The sequence below is a fragment of the Aethalodelphis obliquidens genome, unplaced genomic scaffold (assembly GCF_003676395.1).
Source record: "Aethalodelphis obliquidens isolate GAN/ISIS:26980383/991018 unplaced genomic scaffold, ASM367639v1 scaffold8, whole genome shotgun sequence".
Lineage (NCBI taxonomy): Eukaryota > Metazoa > Chordata > Mammalia > Artiodactyla > Delphinidae > Aethalodelphis > Aethalodelphis obliquidens.
This window is the reverse complement of record NW_020837952.1, coordinates 46,928,908-46,948,052: the sequence shown is the minus strand read 5'-3', so window position 1 is coordinate 46,948,052 and position 19,145 is coordinate 46,928,908. Positions and strand designations below refer to the sequence as shown.

Genomic DNA, 19,145 nt, shown 5'->3' with positions numbered 1-19,145 from the left:
TTCCTACTTACGTGTTTCCTTGCCCTGTTCCTCCGGACCCTGGTGGCAGCCCTGACTAACAAGGAGTTCCATTTATTTATTTATTTTAATAAATTTATTTATTTATGTTTGGCTGTGTTGGGTCTTTGTTGCTGTGCACGGGCTTCCTCTGGTTGCATCGAGCGGGGGCTACTCTTCGTTGCGGTGCGCGGGCTTCTCATTGCGGTGGCTTCTCTCGTTGTGGAGCACAGGCTCTAGGCACGTGGGCTTCAGTAGTTGTGGCATGTGGGCTTCAGTAGTTGCAGCACGTGGGCTCTAGAGTGCGGGCTCAGTAGCTGTGGCACACGGACTTAGTTGCTCCGCGGCATGTGGGATCCTCCCGGACCAGGGCTCGAACCCATGTCCCCTGCATTAGGAGACGGATTCTTAACCACTGCGCCACCAGGGAAGTACCGGAGTTCCATTTATTAAAGGCTTTTCAAGTGCCAGGTGCTGTGGCTAAGGGCTTCATCAGCATCTCTCTCTTGTTTTTTTTATTTTTTATTTTTGGCTGCATTGGGTCTTCGTTGCTGCACGCGGGCTTTCTCTAGTTGTGTTGAGTGGGGACTACTCTTCGTTGCGGTGCGCGGGCTTCTCGTTGTGGTGGCTTCTCTTGTTGCGGAGCGCAGGCTCTAGGCGCGCGGGCTTCAGTAGTTGTAGCACGTGGGCTCAGTAGTTGTGGCTCACCGGCTCTAGAGCATAGGCTCAGTAGTTGTGGCACATGGGCTTAGCTACTCCACGGCATGTAGGATCTTCCTGGACCAGGGCTCGAACCCGTGTCCCCTGCATTGGCAGGCAGATTCTTAACCACTGCGCCACCAGGGAAGCCCCCAAGAGGTCTTTCTTGATATAATAGTACAGTTACGCTTCTGTGAAATACAGTTACCCTCTCCACTTGTACACAATAGATTAAAAATGCTTGCTACGTACAGTGCATAGACAGTTCAATAATTAGAACCAACTCAACTGTGTTTGAAATAAAATAGCTTATTTAGTCATTTAAAGTAAAATAACTATACATATGAAAATAAAGATATGTAAATGTTAGGATCTCCAAGCCTGTAAAAATAAAATCATTATTCTGCATTATACAAAACAGTGCAAGAAAAATTCTAAATAAGCTTTTGGAGCACAAATTATAAATTTTCCATTTTAACTTATCATGCAGACATAGCATTTCAAACCATGTTATAGTCTATAGCCACGTTCTTAATTTTTAAGAGGAAAAAATGCTAGTCAGTAAATTTTACTGTATGATTAAGTGTCACATACCATAAAATATTGACATCTCATTTAATGCTCTCAGTAAGCCCTTGACAGCATTATTGTCCCAGATAAAGAGATGGGACGGATGGCTGGGTCACACAGCTACACGTGGGCAGAGCAGGGAGTTCAAACTCCGGTCTTTGTTGTGTTCAGAGCCCCGACTCCTCATTACTGCACTGTCTTGCCCCTTTGAGCCAACAGAGGGACATTTCTCTCTTTTGGATGATTTCCATCGGGGTCCTCTGCCAGCATCGATTATCAGGAGAGTCTGCAGAGAGGTCATTGCTGTGGAGCGGGTGGAAATACTAGCAGGAATCCTTGGCAGCCCTTGCCAGACCCTTGTGCCCTGGGCTCGGCTGACTTCTCCAGCCTTTTGCTCCAAGGGGATGGTTTCCTTGGAGCAGCCGGTCATGTCCATCCCTCTGAGTCTGCCCACTCAGTTCCCTTCTCCTGGAATGCCCTCCCCTTTCCTCAGGTCAGGGAAATCCTTCTCATCTCTTACAGCCCTATTTAAAGGTCACCCTCTCTAGAAGGGGGGCTGATGGGTGCCTCTCTCCCTCACCCCTAACTTTGATCAGGTGGCAAGGATAGCTCCAGTCCCAGTGTATTCTAGTTTACATGAATGTCTCCCTGCAAATACTGTCAGCTTGCCTTTCTGGGCCCTCGGGTAACTCACACCTGGTCCTGTCATTCTACGTTTTATTGTCTCCCTCTATAGTCCTGTGCGTTCAGGAACCGTGTCTATTTTATTGGCTATTGTCATACTCAGTGCCTGGCACAGACAGAGCCTGATGCATAGAAGGTTCTCAATAAATCTATATTGAATAATGAGAGACAGTAGGACAACACTGCCCAAAAAAGAGAAAAAGTTAGTCAATCACTAAGCCACTTTGTTACTAAGTATCATGGAATTGCATCAATTAACTTTTTTTCTTTCCCCATTAATTTAGCCATCCCAACTGGGTGTGTAAACAGTTAAGCTGTTACCATTTAAATTAGGCAACAGGCTGTTGTCATTTAGTAGAGAGAGTTTGGTTCTGCCAGAATAAAGAGAAATGTTGAGGATCATTTTCCAATACTAGCGATGCTGACTGACTTTGTCTTCAACATCATTTTGAGGAGAAATCATTCTAACCACCCAAAATGTGATTTTAAAAACACTGAACATGTTTTCCTTCGTATACAAGGATAGAAATCAACAAGAATCATCCTTGAATACTTTTTTCTTAGAATTTTTTTTTGCTGATTATTATTAGTGATATTACATTTTATGATTGTCAGGCTGTGTATGTTTTTTGAGGTTCGTTCACCTCCGTTTTGTTATTTAACCTCTACACCGGTTTTGTGAGACAGACAAGCCACACCTCCCACCTGTGATTGCGCGAGAAAAGTTGACCCACACGGCTTGCAGACTCAGATGGAGTCGTCTTTACATAATTCCTTGTTGTTTGAAGAAAAGCTATTAGAAGAATAAGTGCTTTAAAGGCTCCTGATCATCTGTGTGTCCAAGTCCCTTCACCTCTAGGCCAGGGTGTCCTCATCTGCGACATGAGGGGTTTAGATGAGACTAGAGGATCTGCAGGAACCCCTTTTGTTCTAAAATTCTGTCATCGAAGGCCTGACATCTCAACATTGCCCATATTTGAAATGTTTTTTTAAACTCAAAGGATGAAGCATCAAGATTAATTTTTCTCTTCCCATTCTTGAAAAATGTTTTTAACTGTGTGACACAAGCTGAAACTCTGCCTTTTTTGATGCCTTCTCCTTTATATCTCACATTCGTGTATGACTTTCAAGTCATTGATTTTGTGGTCATTTTCTGATATAAAAATATCTTTAAAAATCAATAATCCACTTATAAAATAAGTCATGGGGATGTCATGTACAGCATGGTGACTATAGTTTAGTTAACAATACTGTATTGCATTTTTGAAAGTTGCTAAAGAGTGAATCTCGAAAGTTCTCATCACCAGAAAAAACGTTTATAACTCTGTATGGTGACGGATGGTAGCTAGACTTACTGTGGTGATCTTTTCCCAATGAATACAAATATTGAATCATTATGTTGTGCATAATGAGGTGCATAATGATACCTCAATTAAGGTATCAGTGCAGGGCTTCCCTGGTGGCGCAGTGGTTGAGAGTCCGCCTGCTGATGCAGGGGACACGGGTTTGTGCCCCGGTCCGGGAAGATCCCACATGCCGCGGAGCGGCTGGGCCCGTGAGCCATGGCCGCTGGGCCTGTGCGTCCGGAGCCTGTGCTCTGCAACGGGAGAGGCCACAACAGTGAGAGGCCCGCGTACCGCAAAAAAAAAAAAAGTATCAGTGCAACTCTCTACTGTAATACAATGGACAAAGACAGAGAAAGTAATTTATTATAAAATAATATGTATTTCAACATGTAAACGTGCAGACATGATTCCAACAGAAGACACAGTGGAGTAGGCTGGTGCCTGCCTCTGTGTGGGAAACGACCCTGAAAGCAATAGCTATGGTCTAGACTGACGTGGGTGAGCTGTATTCAAGGCACAAACATCATGAGCAGTATTCTCTCAGGGTGTGATTTTCTGAAATGGTGAACAAATGTTGGTATCATTTCAGACAAAACAACATATAAGCTTCTATCAGTCTCACATGGTAGTTACGTTCTTAGAAAATTCAGCGTGTTTTAAACCCATGCGAAAAGCACTTTGCATTTATGTGTAAAATAGAGCTGTTTCTAGGTTAGTGATTATAAAGTCCCTCCCCACACACACACCATGTGACTGTCTGACAGAACGTTTGAAAGTCAGACCCCGGGACAGAGCTTCATTGTGTGTGACTGGCTGTGTTGTGGGATGTCTAGAATCCCTGAACGCCGCTGGTGAGTGCCACTGCTCTAAGTGACTTCCTGGTTTCTGAATGTTCATGGGATTTCCTACCTCCAGGCCTTCATCCCTGCCTTGTCCTGCTTGAGATACCCTTGCCCTCAACTCTGCCTGTGTATTCTCTGAGGCTCATTCCCAATGTCTTCTGCATGAAGGTTTTCTTTATTGTGATGGGTCTGCATCAAACTCCAGTAGCCTTCAGACTCATATTCTGCCTTAAACTGTGTCTACAGACCCCATTTCCACTTCCTTTAGCTTTTGACTTTATATTATAGATCATTTTATCTCGTCTATCTCCTACGCGTCTAGCACAGAACCTTGTACATAATAGGCAACCAATAAATATTTGTTAAACCTAATTACTCTCAATGACTCTAACAGCATCTTCATACATCTGAGAAATTTAATCCATTCCAGCTTCTCTGCATAACTTGATTTTCTAGATCCTAACATGCCTAAATTTCTTCGAAAAATATTGCTTTTGAAAATTAAAAGCAAGGCGGAAGTTGTATGTAATAAAGTACTCTTAGAATATTAGGTAGTTGGTTATAATTTGGGGTTGCTGCTACTATGTCACTTAATCACAGTCTGCAAGTTGGTCCTCTCAAATTACTTCCTCTATTCTTTGCTGCTTCATAACTTAATTCTCCCTGGGAATTTCCAGAATCCAAGCTCTGGAGTCCATTACTATGGGCTGAGAAATTTAGGACTGGTTGTGTTAGGTTTAAAAATGGACCAGTAAAAAAAAAAAAAAAAAAAAGGGCCAGGTCCCAAGAGGCTAGGTGGTGGGTGGGAGGTGTTGTGTGTGTGCACTGCTGGACCACCCAGGGTGGTGGCCGTGACCCCCTAAGGAGGCACCTGATGTTAAGGATCTGCTGAAGCTTCACAGGTCACAGAGCCTGACTTCTCTTTCTTCCCATCCAACTCTTTGTGATGATCAACATTTGCATTTTGGAAAGTGATAATAGTGCTTTGGATCATACAGAATATTCTTTTATATAAAATCCTGAAAATACATAGGAGACATCCGGTGGTAAATATCATCACCTGTTTGGGGCTGAATATTTTGAGGCTGCTAATCACACCTGTCAGTATATGTGTCAGCTGTACAGCTGTGAGTAGCGCTCATTGTTCCCAACCCCTTCTGCCTCTGCATCCCATTAACATGTTTTAGCAATGATGGAAACATTTTCAGCTGACTTGAGCACATTTCTGTGCTGTAGGTACCCAGCTTGAGACTGATATTCTCAATGAAGATGCAGATATCTTGGTCTTTTCACTTCTTGTAGAAGTGTGCATTGCTTCCGTCAGTGTAAAGCCATGTATACTTGTACTAGATGGAATCAAAGAATTGGTTGGCATTTATGGGATTTCAGGAGAGAAGGTAATCTCTTTTTAAAATAATACCTATTTTATTACTATTTAAAAAAAGAAAACCCCTTAATTTAGAATGTACATAGCACCATTCCATTGCATTGCCTATCTGTAGTTACAGCCAGCACTGCTGCTAGCGACTGCTGAATATTTTATGGAACAAATACTTATGTAACACTTACAGTGGGCCAGGTACCATTCTAGGAACTTTAGAGATATTAACATTTAATTCTCACAACAACCCTGCGATAGAGAGATTGTGACCATCATCCCTGTTTGCACAGAGGGGACTGGACTTGGAGATATTAGATGACTTGTTGAAAGTCCTAAGATGATGGTGGACTTGGAATTCAGGTGTGGGCAGCCTTGTTCTAGAAGCTGGCCTTTACTCCTGCATGGTTCTGCCCCTCTATTTTATACTTTGATCAGACATTTATTGGGCCCCTACTATGGTCTTTAGGTTGTATATTTTGATCTGCCTTGTCTATACTGATTTTGCACATACCAAATCCCATTGATGGGTTGCTATCTTTAGTTTTTCTTCTGTTTGAAGTGATATTGGATCAATGGAACCTCTAATGCTTCTTAGTATCAGTCATTACTTTGTGAAGCATTTTCTCTAAAACTTCTACATGCATAATTATGAATTATGTAAGCATGTATGTTTCTCATAGGAAATATGATAAAGAAGAAGAAAATAGAAAATTAAATATACTCACAGCCTCACCACTGTTAAGCCTTTTTCCTGTGGATATCTTCATGTAAATGAAATTACACACCTTATTATGTTGTAATCTATTTTTTTTTTTTGCCATACGCGGGCCTCTCACTGTTGTGGCCTCCCCCATTGCGGAGCACAGGCTCCAGACGCTCAGGCCCAGCGGCCATGGCTCACGGGCCCAGCCGCTCCGCGGCATGTGGGATCTTCCCGGACCGGGGCATGAACCCGTGTCCCCTGCATCGGCAGGCGGACTCTCAACCACTGCGCCACCAGGGAAGCCCTATTTTTAGTTTTTAAAGGAACCTCCATACTGTTCTCCATAGTGGCTGCACTAATTTACATTCCCACCAACAGCGTAGGAGTGTTCCTTTTTCTCCACCACCTACTCTTAAGTTTAAAAACCATCAGCAAAGTAGTTTTAAAGTCGTGACATTTTCAACTGCCTTTGACTCTTTCTGTCAGGCAAAAGACCTTTCCTGGCTGCCAGGCTTGCTGTCTCCTCATTGCAAGTTTATCATGAGCACTGTCTCCTCCAGCCTGTCCTACAAGTCACTGTGTGCCCCCCAGACGTGAGGACGGTGGAGCTCATCAGCACAGAAGATGAAGAAGTAAAACTACATATCTTTAGACAGTATCTCCCCCTTCCCAGCAAAGACCCCTTCTGACAGAACAGACACAGCTTGAGGAAAAAACCAAACCTGAGTCCTTTAAAACTCACAGTCCTGGCAAATGAACTGAAAGAATGCAGAATCTACTGAAATGAATTTCAGTGTCTGAAGGAGTACTTGGGGGTGGTCCCCATTCAGGAGCTCTGGGAATTGATTCTGAAATGCTGGACTGAAGACTATAGTTGGACTTTGAAACAAAAAAAAAGGCAAATTCAGACACTGTGGCTTCAGGAGAAGGTAGGCGTTAGCCAATATTAACAATCTGGTACGATTCCACAGGTAGAAAGATCCCACCCAGGGAGGAGGGTCTAGGGAGAGGATTGTCAGAGAAAGTACAGGATGCCCAGTTAAATTTGAATTTCAGACAACGAATAACCTTTTATTTTATTTTATTTTTTGCGGTACGTGGGCCTCTCACTGTTGTGGCCTCTCCCGTTGTGGAGCACAGGCTCCGGATGTGCAGGCTCAGCGGCCATGGCTCACGGGCCCAGCCGCTCCGCGGCATGTGGGATCTTCCCGGACCGGGGCACGAACCCACGTCCCCTGCATCGGCAGGCGGACTCTCAACCACTGCGCCACCAGGGAAGCCCCTAATAACTTTTTAGTATAAGTGAATCCCAGATATTGCATGGGAAATACTTATACTAAAAACTGTTTGAATTACAGATAAGGAAAATAATCTTGAGTATAAGTATATGGCCCAATATTCCGTGGGATATACTTACGCCAAAAATGGATTTATTGTTTACCTGAAATTTGGATTTGGCTGGAGGCTCTATATTTTTATTTGCTAAACCTGGCAGCCCTATCTAGGGAGGTGCGTGTATTGATTGTAAGGAGAGATGCATTAAGTACAAATTTCAGTCACATTTCTCAGGGGTCTAAGGAATGAGCCTTTATTATTTCTGTACTTCAATTTAATCTCTCTTTTGAGCCTACAGTCCCACTGATGGCAGAAACTAGGTTAATTCAGGTTAATCTCATCAGTTTAGTTTGTTTTCAGTCAATTCAGGATTTTTTTCAGTCAAGTGAGGCTTTGTGACCTTGCTGTGTTCCTGTTGGGTTGTGCTTGGATCTGAGGGCCTTGGTGCTGTGTCCTTGGTTGTCATCTGTTCCTGCCATCTTCCACCAAGGGGGTCGTGGCTCCACATGGTCCACAGACACCGACGTGCCCCCATTTTTGGCATCCTCGGGGATTCCTGTGGTCGCGTCTGTTCTTGGGTTGTTCCATCTGTGCTGCCATCTGCTGCCATGTTCCCTCATCCTCACACGCACCCCTCAGCTCCCTTCTGCACTCTTCTTGAGCCTACAGTCTTGGTACTCAACATTCCCAACAGAGGATGTCACCACTCACTGCCCCACTTGGAGGCCCAGGCCCTATAGGTCTCCCCGACTGTCCCCACAGCCATTTCTCCTCTCTGGTTCTTCCTGGTGGCATTGGGAAATCTGCAAAGCTGCTGCCTTCCAGGCTTCCGATGGGAAGCAGAGCTCAGGTCCTCCCTACTATCGGGTCTCAGAAGCATCCAGAGGCCAGTCTCTCCCTGCTGCAAGCTACCTTGGGTTCAGGGGAGGGCACAGGCCCCTTCTCAGAAACCCACTTATACAACTTGATTGCTTTCTCTCTCTCTCTCTCTCTCTCTCTCTGTCTCTGTCTCTTTTTTAACACCTTTCTGAGTTCAGCAAAATCTCTCTTCTTCCTGTGTGGGGAAAATAATCTTTAGATCTTCCTGTAATTGTCTGAGTCTATTTTTTGTGGTTAAAAAAAAAATTATTCCAGGAGTTGGCCGGGAATCTGTCTTTTGATATTCAACTTGGTATTCAACTATCAGGCTTTCGAGAGCCCAAGCTTGTTCTCGTGAGCCATTGGCTCTACCATGAGCTTCAGAAGTCTCTTGAAACCTGAGTTTTTCTCTCTTCATTTCTGCTGTAACAACCTTCTTCTAAGTGAATTAGAATGCAGCAGTGATGGGGAGGCAGGGCTGCGGAGAGAGAAGCAGAAGATGTTGGGAATGAAAGACCCGTGGTTTGGTGCTGCAGCATATCGTCCTGTCCCATTGTTTTGCTCTAGAGTTTGCATTTCTGCAAAGAAAGTGAACTTCAAGTTTACTGTGCCCTCCCCCACCTACAAGGAGGTGGAAACAAGGTCTCTGTGCCCAGGGAAGAATCATTCAGGTAGAGCCACCCACGGCTGTGCCCTTGGCTATCCCCACGTCTCCAGGATTGTGCAGGAAAGCCCGGTCCTCCTCTCCAGGCACTGCTCTTTTTCCAGGTGACTTTCTTCCTCCCATTGCTGCCCACTGACACCCACTCAGGCCCAGGGAGCTCAGCCACAGGTACGGGAAGAGCTTGGTTAAACTGGGGTAAACCTCGCAGGAAGCTTGTGCAGTTGGGTCTGAACAGCTGTCTCTGCTGAAAGATTGCAGGTATTGGGGGCTCATTCCCCAATCCTAGCATAGGAAATCAATTTTGAATGGTAGACCTTGCTGTCATTTCTCTCCGTGGTCTTAAGGATCTCTTTAGAGTTGGTTGATCCAGTGGGAAATCCAGCTACAGTGGAAAAAATCTGAGAGTCAGGTGAGTAATGAGTGGCTGGCTCATGTGTGTGTGACTGTGTGGCAGGACAGCCACCATACAGAAAACCCTCTCACACCCATACGTGCAAATCTGATGTTGGAAATCTTAATAAAGACTGCTCAGCAGAAATGCTAAGTGTCATAACTGGCAGGCTTGCCAGTTTGTAACCGTAGCTGACACAGATGGAGTTGTGACAATGTAGGTGATAACTGTCAACTTAAAAAAACTGCACAACGTGAGAGTTGCGAGTTAAGTTTTATTTGGGGCAAAATGAGGACTATAGCCCAGGAGACAGCATTTCAGATAGCTCTGAGAAACTGCTCTGAAGAGGTGGGGGGAAGGTCAGTATATATGTGATTTCGGTGAAGGGGGAGTACATGTGATCAAGCACACACACACATATATATATATATTTTTTTTAACATGTTTATTGGAGTATAATTGCTTTACAATGGTGTGTTAGTTTCTACTTTATAACAAAGTGACTCAGTTATACATATGTTCCCATACCTCTTCCCTCTTGGGTCTCCCTCCCTCCCACCCTCCCTGTCCCACCCCTCTAGGTGGTCACAAAGCACCGAGCTGATCTCCCTGTGCTATGCGGCTGCTTCCCACTAGCTATCTGTTTTACGTTTGGTAGTGTATATATGTCCATGCCACTCTCTCACTTTGTCACAGCTTACCCTTCCCCCTCCCCATATCCTCAAGTCCATTCTCTAGTAGGTCTGTGTCTTTATTCCCGTCTTGCCCCTAGGTTCTTCATGACCTTTTTTTTTCTTCTTCTTAGATTCCATATATATGTGTTAGCATACGGTATTTGTTTTTCTCTTTCTGACTTACTTCACTCTGTATGACAGACTCTAGGTCCATCCACCTCACTACAAATAACTCAATTTTGTTTCTTTTTATGGCTGAGTAATATTCCATTGTATATATGTGCCACATCTTCTTCATCCATTCATGTGTCGATGGACACTTAGGTTGCTTCCATGTCCTGGCTATTGTAAATAGTGCTGCAGTAAACCTTGTGGTACATGACACTTTTTGAATTATGGTTTTCTCAGGGTACATGCCCAGTAGTGGGATTGCTGGGTCATATGGTAGTTCTATTTTTAGTTTTTTAAGGAACCTCCATACTGTTCTCCATAGTGGCTGTATCAATTTACATTCCCACCAACAGTGCAAGAGGGTTCCCTTTTCTCCGCACCCTTTCCAGCATTTATCGTTCGTAGATTTTTTGATGATGGCCTAAATGGCCAATTCTTATCCTGCAGCCCCCCTACGAGCAAGCGTTTTAATTAATGAGTGGCCTTCCCTATGGGACCACTGCACAGTATGAGGACTCTGCGTCCATCACTCCCGTAAATTTCTCAGTTGCCTGAGAAAGCAGTAACCGGCCAGGAGAAAACTTGTCCCTTTTCTTCAGAGCAAAGCTCTCATGTAATATCTTCACTTTTATCCTGACAAATTCTATTAAGGCAGCTGATTTGAGGAAAAGCATCAGATCAGCCTCTCAGCTGATCCACCACTCAGCACAGACCACTCAGTCTCCTACAACTGGCAAACCCTGGTATCGTTCAACCAGTGCCCCCCCCCCCAAGTATCTTTCACCTGGGTGGGTATTGCCTGGAATCTTTCAACTAGCCCCCTGCCCTCCCCGCCAGTATCTTTCAACTGGGAGAGGCAGGTACCTGCTCTACACCGCCAACTACAGCTCTGGATCATCAGCCAATATGGGAGATCCGAGAACCAGGAGAGATTCACCCAAATTTGTCTGGACTCTCCGAGGTGGCGGATGGGTGCAAGGGGACTCTGCTGGTACCAAGGCTCTGGTCCCTTGCAGAGTTCAGGCAAAGGAGAGAAGTCCACTCTGGGTCCTTTCATGGTCGCCATAAAACTGTCGACTTAAAAAAACTGCACAACATGAGAGGTGCAAGTTAGGTTTTATTTGGGGCAAAATGAGGACTATAGGCCAGGAGACAGCATTTCAGAGAGCTCTGAGAAACTGCTCCGAAGAGGTGGGGGTCAGGTCAGTATACATGTGATTTTGGTGCAGGGGGAGCACATGCAACCAAGCACACATTCTTCGCAGAAGGTTTCTGCTACTCTCGTGAAGGTTACTGCTAGTCACGAGGCGCAACGTCACCATGAAGGATTTTAGTGCTTTTCTAGATACGAGGAGATGCAAGAATTGGGCTCATAAAATCTTCTGAAAATATCTGACCATCTGATGACCTGTTCTGCCAGTTTTTCCCAGAGCACAGAGGACCTCATTTCTGCTCTCCACCCTGAGCTCCTTTCAGGGGTGTTGATGGTCAGCAGCTGCAGCGGCTCATGGTTTGATCCTTGTAGAGGTAGCTGGCAAGTGCTAATGGCAAGTGCCAGTTTGTTGTTGACACTATACAGATACACAGATTTATAGAAAGAGGTTTATTATGAGGGTTTGGCTCATGCAGTTATGGAGGCCGAGGAGTCCTATGATCTGCTGTCCGCAAGCTGGAGGCCCAGGAAAGCCCGCGGTGTATACGGCTGTAGTCCAGGTCCAAAGGCCTGAGAACCAGGGGAGCCAGTGGTCTAAGTCCCAGTCCATGAAGGTCCGAGAACCAGGAGTGCTGACGTCTGAATGCAGAAGAAGATAAATGTTGCAGCTCAAGCAGAGAGCAAATTCGCCTGTCCTCTGCTTTTTTTTTCTGTTCAGGCCCTCATCCCACTTGCTTTGGTGAGGGCTGGCAATCTGTTTTATTCAGTCCACCAATTTAAATGCTTATCTCTTCCAGAAACACCGTCACAGACACGCCCAGAGGTAAAGTTTTGCCAGCTATCTGGGCCCCCCTTAGCCCAGTCAGTGAACATGTAAAATTAACCAGCACAGGGGTTTCCATATCCTCCTCAAGAGGTTATGTTGTAAAAAGATAACATTAAATGCAGTGTTCGGTACGAAAATGTTTTTGTATACTTTAAGCATTGTGTTTAACACTCCAAATCTTGGAGTCAGGGTAATATTTGTCCCAGTTCTCTTTTTCTCTCATTTCCCTACCCACTTTACCAATTTACTACCCACAAAATGCCTTTGCCCCACCCATTGGGGGAGGGGAGTTGTCTTTTAAGCACCACACATGCCATCTGGGCAGATCTGCACATTTTAGACCAGCTAGCACGGCGCCTCTCCAAGTGGGTAGATGACCTAAAATTCATTTCAGCGGAAATGCAGAATGGTAATTTGAACAATGGGCTCCCTTTTTGTTATATTTCTTCTGGAGAGCTGGGCTTAGCGTGTCATCCAGCTGTGCGTCCCATTTGTCTTGCAAGAAAAAGTGTCAAGCAGGAAATTAAAAATACTTCTATTTCAATTTTCAAGAATATATGTCACCAAGACTGAATTAAGCAAAACCCTTTTGTTTTAGAGAAGGTTGTTTCTGGGTATTATGATCTACTGGAACCATTTCTCTTTGGAAACGCAGTACAGTAATCTTGGCTCCAAAATCCAGTTTGCTTTCAATTTGCTCGGCTACCCCTTGCCGTATATGAGATGCAGGCGGCAGATTAACTTCTCCAAAATGCATGCCCTCAAATATTTCAAAGTGCTTACTTAAGCAGTAACCATGGTGTATATTTAAAACTGAAAGGTAGGTTACAAATGTTTCCTTGGGGGAGGGGGCAGACAACATGAAAAGTCAACATGCTGACAAAGTTTCTCAGAGTCTAGGTCAGTGATCATAGCTGTAACTAATTCTTGATGAATTCTGACTGCCTTCTAAGAGGATACATTTTTAATATTTCAGGGTTTTTTCCAGCTACCTTGACTTTTGTTGTCTCTAATTATGGCCACTGAGCTGTTATCTGTTTGCTATAGTGTCTTCATAGGCTAAAAAGTCAGATGTGTTCTACTGTAACTGATTTTTATTTTATTAAAAATTTTTTTTAATTAAAAAGTATTTTATTGGAGTGTAGTTGATTTACAATGTTGTGTTAATTTCTGCTCTATAGCAAAGTAACTGTAACTGATTTTTAAATAGGTGTAATCACTCCCGCCAGAGAGAGCGGTCCATATGCCTTTCAGAACCCAACGAATCACAAGAGAGCCCATCTCCACCGAATCTTGGTCAAATACTTCCAAAGGCAAACGGCTTTCTGGGAGCGTATCAAGAGCCGCCTTGGCACATGAAGATGAGCGGCTGCTGGGAGGATTTGTGCAGCCTTCTCTCAAGTCCTAGGTAAGTCTCGTTTTTATATCGTGTTCGGCAGATTTCGCTTTTCCTTTTGCTAAGCGCTGCATTGAGGTCTCCATGGTTCCCTTGAGCAAGACACATCCATTCATATATTCATTCGACACCGGTTCATTCAGATCCGGTGAAGATCAGATCTCCAAGGTGGGGTAGAAGTCCTTCCTGATAATGCTTCTAATTGATGATGCTATGCGTTGATCAAGCAATAATACTATTAGTAGCTTGTCATCACATGGGTGTCATGGTGATGGAAGGGGCCAGGGGCTGGGTTGAAAGTGGGAGGGAATTGCCTAACGTTTCAATGTGTGAGGATTTTCAAGACGTAAATGGACCTAGTTCAGAATGTGTCCCTTTGGACTAGGCTGGAGCCATCCACAGGGCCCTTCTGGTGATTCTGCAAGCATGTTGTTGTCTGTACAATCAACTAAGATGCCACTGGTTAGTCTCTTGTGTTACCCCGGCCCCCAGGGCCTGCTCAGCAGGGAGTCCTGGCCTCCATCACTGCCATTGACACCTTCCGTCTTCCTCACCCTTCATGTTCAGTCAAGGCCAAGTCCTTAGATTTTACTTCCGTAGAGCCTCTCACGTCCATTCTGTCATCTCTACCTGGCCCTCATTTCCCCTCTCTGGTCAATCTTTATGAAGCGAAGCTGTCATTACGTCACTGCGTGTGGTAGTTGTGTCCACCTTTGGGTCTTACCTCCCACCGGGTTGGTAGAGTCAGCCCATGGCCGTGTGTTTGCGGGGCTTGGGGGTGCGGGGGATCCTTGAAGTCCCTCCAGGACTGTGTAGGTTCCTTTTTTTCCTTTTGGGGTTGCTAAAAGTACAAATCACAAGGCCAAGTATCACCACCTAAGCAATAGAAGATGCATTAGATTCATCAGAACAGGGTTCAATTATAGCAGGAATCCCATATAATAACCATAGGAGGTCTAGTTGGCTGCCTGGGCCTCCTCAAACATTTGTTTTTCTGCCATAGTTCATGGTTACGCAGCTGCACGCAACCTGGACTCAATCTGCCCTCCTGGGTGCAGCTGGAATATTCTTTCAATGAGGTTTTCGAGAAATCCTGTGTTATAGTCTGCGATTTCAGGAGAGCTGCCCTCTTTATTGAAAGGTCTGGGCAAATGCTGCCACTCCTCCAACTTAATTCAACAGTCTTTTCTGAGTGCCTAGGCTATGCCAGGCATGATGCTAGATGCCAGGGACACAGCGATGGACACGATAGGCGTGGTTCCTGCCTTAATGGAGCTTTTGCTGGCGTGCAAAAGATAGACACTGTGGAGCAATTCAGCCTGAGGGGAGTGCTACACAGTGGTGGCACAGAGCCTAGAGCGGGGACGTGTGACCTGGCCTCAGGGACAGTGGACGTCACCCCGAAGCAGTGACATTTCACCTGAGACTTGGAGGATGAATGGGACCTGGTTGGACAAAGGGCAGAGGGAACAGCCACCCAGAGTCGGGAGGAAGAGTGGTGAGCATGAAGGACTGAACAAGTCCAGTATGGGCACGTGAGAGGTGGGCATGAAGGGAGTCCCGGGGCTGCAGAGGCAGGCAGGCACCCAAGTATGGAGGGTCAAGCTAAGGATCTGGCTCTGATCTGAAGAGCAGTGGGAAGCCACCGGGGGTTTAAGCAAGATGGTGCCAGGTTTGGTTTTGAAAGTTCGCTCTGGGTGCGGTGTGAAGAAGGAAATAAAAAAGGGACAAGCTTGGCTTGCCAGACATCTGATAGGGGTAATGACCCAGGTGAGAGGCGATGTTGGCTCTGACAAGGGGGAGGCAATGGGAACGCAGGGGAAGGTTGGGAGGTAGAATCCACGGGACTTGATCATGAAGTGGGTACAGGAGATGGAGGAGTCAGAGGTGCCTCCCATGGTTCTGACTTGAACGACTGGCCATCAGCCGAAACAGGAAACACTCCCAGAGGAGCAGCTTTAGGGGACAGAAGCTGTGCTGAGTTTGGAGTGATGGTAGAATGTTGGGAAGAGATATTCTCTGGGCTCAGGGAAAGACAGCCAGGCCAGGGATACATGCATACTGTGGGCATTGAAGCCAGGAGAGGGGATGAGGGCATCCAGGGACAGGAAGAAGGGAGGTGGGCCTAGGGCAAAACTCCGAGGGGTGAGCAGAGAAGGACGCAGCGAGGAGAAGAGAAAGAGGGGTTACAGAGATAGGAGGAAAACCAGGAGACTAGGGAGTTAGAAATTCCCAAAGTGAGGATGGATATCAATTAAATGCATTCAATTGAGTGTCTAATATTCCATTTTAAATGACTTTCTTCTCTGTGCCATGTTGAAACTCTGCTCTGATGCCCCTACACTTTTAGCAAGTCTGTTACAAACTATTTGGGGGCAGGAGGGAGAACCCATCGTGTTGCACATTTAGGGCAGTGTGGGTCAGAGAGGGGACAGCAAGCAGCCTCGGGAAGCCACTGCCTTCTCAAGCACAGGCCCAGGTGGGACGAGGCGCCCTGATGGGAGCAGGGGTTTAGGGCCAAGAGCACAGGTAGAGCCAGCCATGACTGCGAGGCAGGACTGGCCCAGCTGGGGAGTGGATGCAGGACAGAGATTCCTTTCCCCAAATCCACCAGCGGGGAGAAGTGACCTGAGGAAGGGAGGGCCAGATCCTGCTGCCTGGTGGAGAGGAGCTTTCCAGGTAGGCACTTGCTACTTCCAAGTAGCAAGAAAGCTCCGATTCATGGCGACTTCAGAGCATCCTTGCAACCACAGTGCCTAGCCTCCCTCCCCATGCGGGAGATGATTAAGAATTCTCTTTTTGAGGCTCCTTCTTCCTTATCTGCATTCTGTTCTGAAAGGTAAATAAGCTACTTATACTTTTGACCCCTATCTGCTCTGGTAGGTTCCTTTAACAGTGAGAGTTTTCTAAGAGTGCCCAGTGGCATTAGTTTGACTGCGGGTGGAAGACAGTCTGGCATCTCTCCTGGTCCACCAGGCTGTTGCTCTGTATGCCCTGTTCTCAGTTCTCCCTCCCGACTGTGTGGTTTGGCTCCCTCTGGTGGCTGCAGCAAGAACAGGAAGCCTAATTTCTTGGCTTCATGGAACGATGCGCAGTTCTGAGTTTGGGACCCGCTTCTCCCTTGATGCTTCCTGACCCACCCCTACCCTACCCAGCAGCGCTGGCTGGGGAAGCTGCACCTCTGATTGATAGGCCAGTAGAGAGGTCTTTGAGTCAAGAAGACAACTTTAATGGTCAGGTCAGTTTTTATAGGTTCTCTTCAACATGATACTTTTGATTTTTGGCTGGAGCCCTGGGTCACATCAAACTGAAGAAAACCCATTTCTGGCTGCAGTTGCATTTTTGGACAATGTCAAAGGTGAGAAGAAGATGTGGCAGAAGGATGAGTCCTAGCCTGGCTCCGTCTTGACAGATGGCTGGCTGGCTGCCCTCCAGGTGGTGGATGGGGTGGGGTGAGGAGAATCATCTTGTTTTTAAGCGGCAGGCTTTCCTATTAGGGCAAAGGATAAATGCATTACATTCCAGGATCTTGTCAGAAGATTGTAGTACATGGGAAAACACCAGCTTTTCATGATTAATGTATGAATCTTTGCCCTTGCTACCTCCAGAATCTCTAAATATTTGGGGTAAATGGGACAAAATCGCTCTACAGAAAAATTAAAAGAATAAAAGGCACAATTTGCTATGGCCACAGAAAATATGAAATATCTAAGAATAAATTTAATAAGAAATGTGCACGATCTTTATTCTTATAAAAAAGCTTCAGAATTACAGAAAATAAGATTTCAGTATGTAGGGAGACATACCATATTCTAGGATGGGGCAACTCAATGTTATAAAGCTGTCAGTTCTTCCCCAATTGGTTTATAGACGTAAGACAATTCTAACTGAAACCCCAATGGGATGAAAACATTTCTAAATTTTCATAATGATTCCAAAATTCTTGGAGAAAAAATATACGAGAGTAAGAGTTTAAAATAATGAGGGCAATTTGAATTTCAAGTTATTTAAACATATTATGAAGCAATAATAATAATTTAAAAAATGCTACTGGCAGCAAAAATAGCTCAGTTGAACAAAATAGAATGCTCAGACAGACTCAGGTGCAGATATAAGAAATTAGTAAATGATAGAAGCTTTTCAAATTAGATGGATTATGGAATAAATAGTGCTGTGATAATGATACACTATTTGGTAAATATAGTTAAGTTACCTGAAACATTGCACCAAAATAAATTCCAGGAGGATTAGAGTTAAATATAAGAAAGTGAAATTCTATATAAAGAAAACTATAAGAAAATATGGATGAGTCTAAGCAAGAAAACAAAAGAGTAAATCATGAAAGAGAAGATAATTGATAAATCTGTCTAAATAAACACATGAAGTTCCCATATGTAAAACAAAACAACACAAATCAACTCTGAGAAAGTCAGAAACACAACTACAAGGCAAGTGATAACTGGGAAAAATATTTGTAACACACACAACAGGCAAAGGATTAATAACAATATTTCTAATATGTAAAAATGCTCTTAAAATCAATAAGAAAATGATGAACACTTCAGTAAAAATAGGCAAGATCACAAACAGGTCATCCAAAGAACATTCTCAGTCCTTGTCTGACTTTACTTCTTAGCGTCAATGGATTTTTTTTTTTTTTTTTTTTTTGCGGTACCTCTCACTGTTGTGGCCTCTCCCATTGTGCTCCGGACGCGCAGGCTCAGCGGCCACGGCTCACGGGCCCAGCCGCTCCACTGCATGTGGGATCTTCCCGGACTGGGGCACGAACCCGTGTCCCCTGCATCGGCAGGCGGACTCTCAACCACTGCGCCACCAGGGAAGCCCCGTCAATGGATTTTTTGACCTGGCCCTCCTCTTCTAAACATTCTGGTCTCTGTTTTACTCGTATATACTCCCATGGTTCATCTTCCATCTCTCTGGCTGTAGCTTTTCTGTCTCTTTTTTAGTTCCTCCTCTTCTACCTGGCTTCTAAGTGTTAGAATTCCTTAAGGCTCTTCTCTCATTCATTAATTCCATTGTAAGAATATTACCTGTGTCTACGGCTTTAGTGATTGTTCATGTGTGTGTGACTCACACATTTACTTCCCCAGCCATGCTTATCGTCTGAGCCCCAGATTCACATACTCAATGACCTACTTTCCACTTGAGTGATGTCTTCAAAGCTCCTCAAACCCAACACATCTAAAACTGAACTCATGAACATCCCTCCAAAACAGGGTCTGTTCCAGGGACTGTCTCTCAATTTACCACCTTGGAGTAATCCTTGACACTTTCCTCTCCTTTATCCCCTCCCCAAATACGTTTCATCACTGAGTCCTGGCAGTTTTTACTTCGTAAATGTTTCTCAAACGTGTCCACCTCCACCATCACTGCCCTTCTCTAAGCTGTCAGGGATGTTATACACAGTTGTGATTAGAATATGCATTTAAGGGCT

The 19,145-nt window shown here is 44.9% G+C and overlaps 1 protein-coding gene across 1 annotated transcript in view; it reads left to right on the top strand.

The window, feature by feature from the left end:
• LOC113620917 (putative tetratricopeptide repeat protein 41) overlaps positions 1 to 19,145 on the top strand; it is an 81,682-nt gene that overhangs the window by 21,700 nt on the left and 40,837 nt on the right. Inside the window, exon 4 of the mRNA XM_027107367.1 lies at positions 13,505 to 13,702. Coding sequence (XP_026963168.1) covers positions 13,505 to 13,702 — 198 coding nt within the window. The remainder of the gene's footprint in view (positions 1 to 13,504; positions 13,703 to 19,145) is intronic.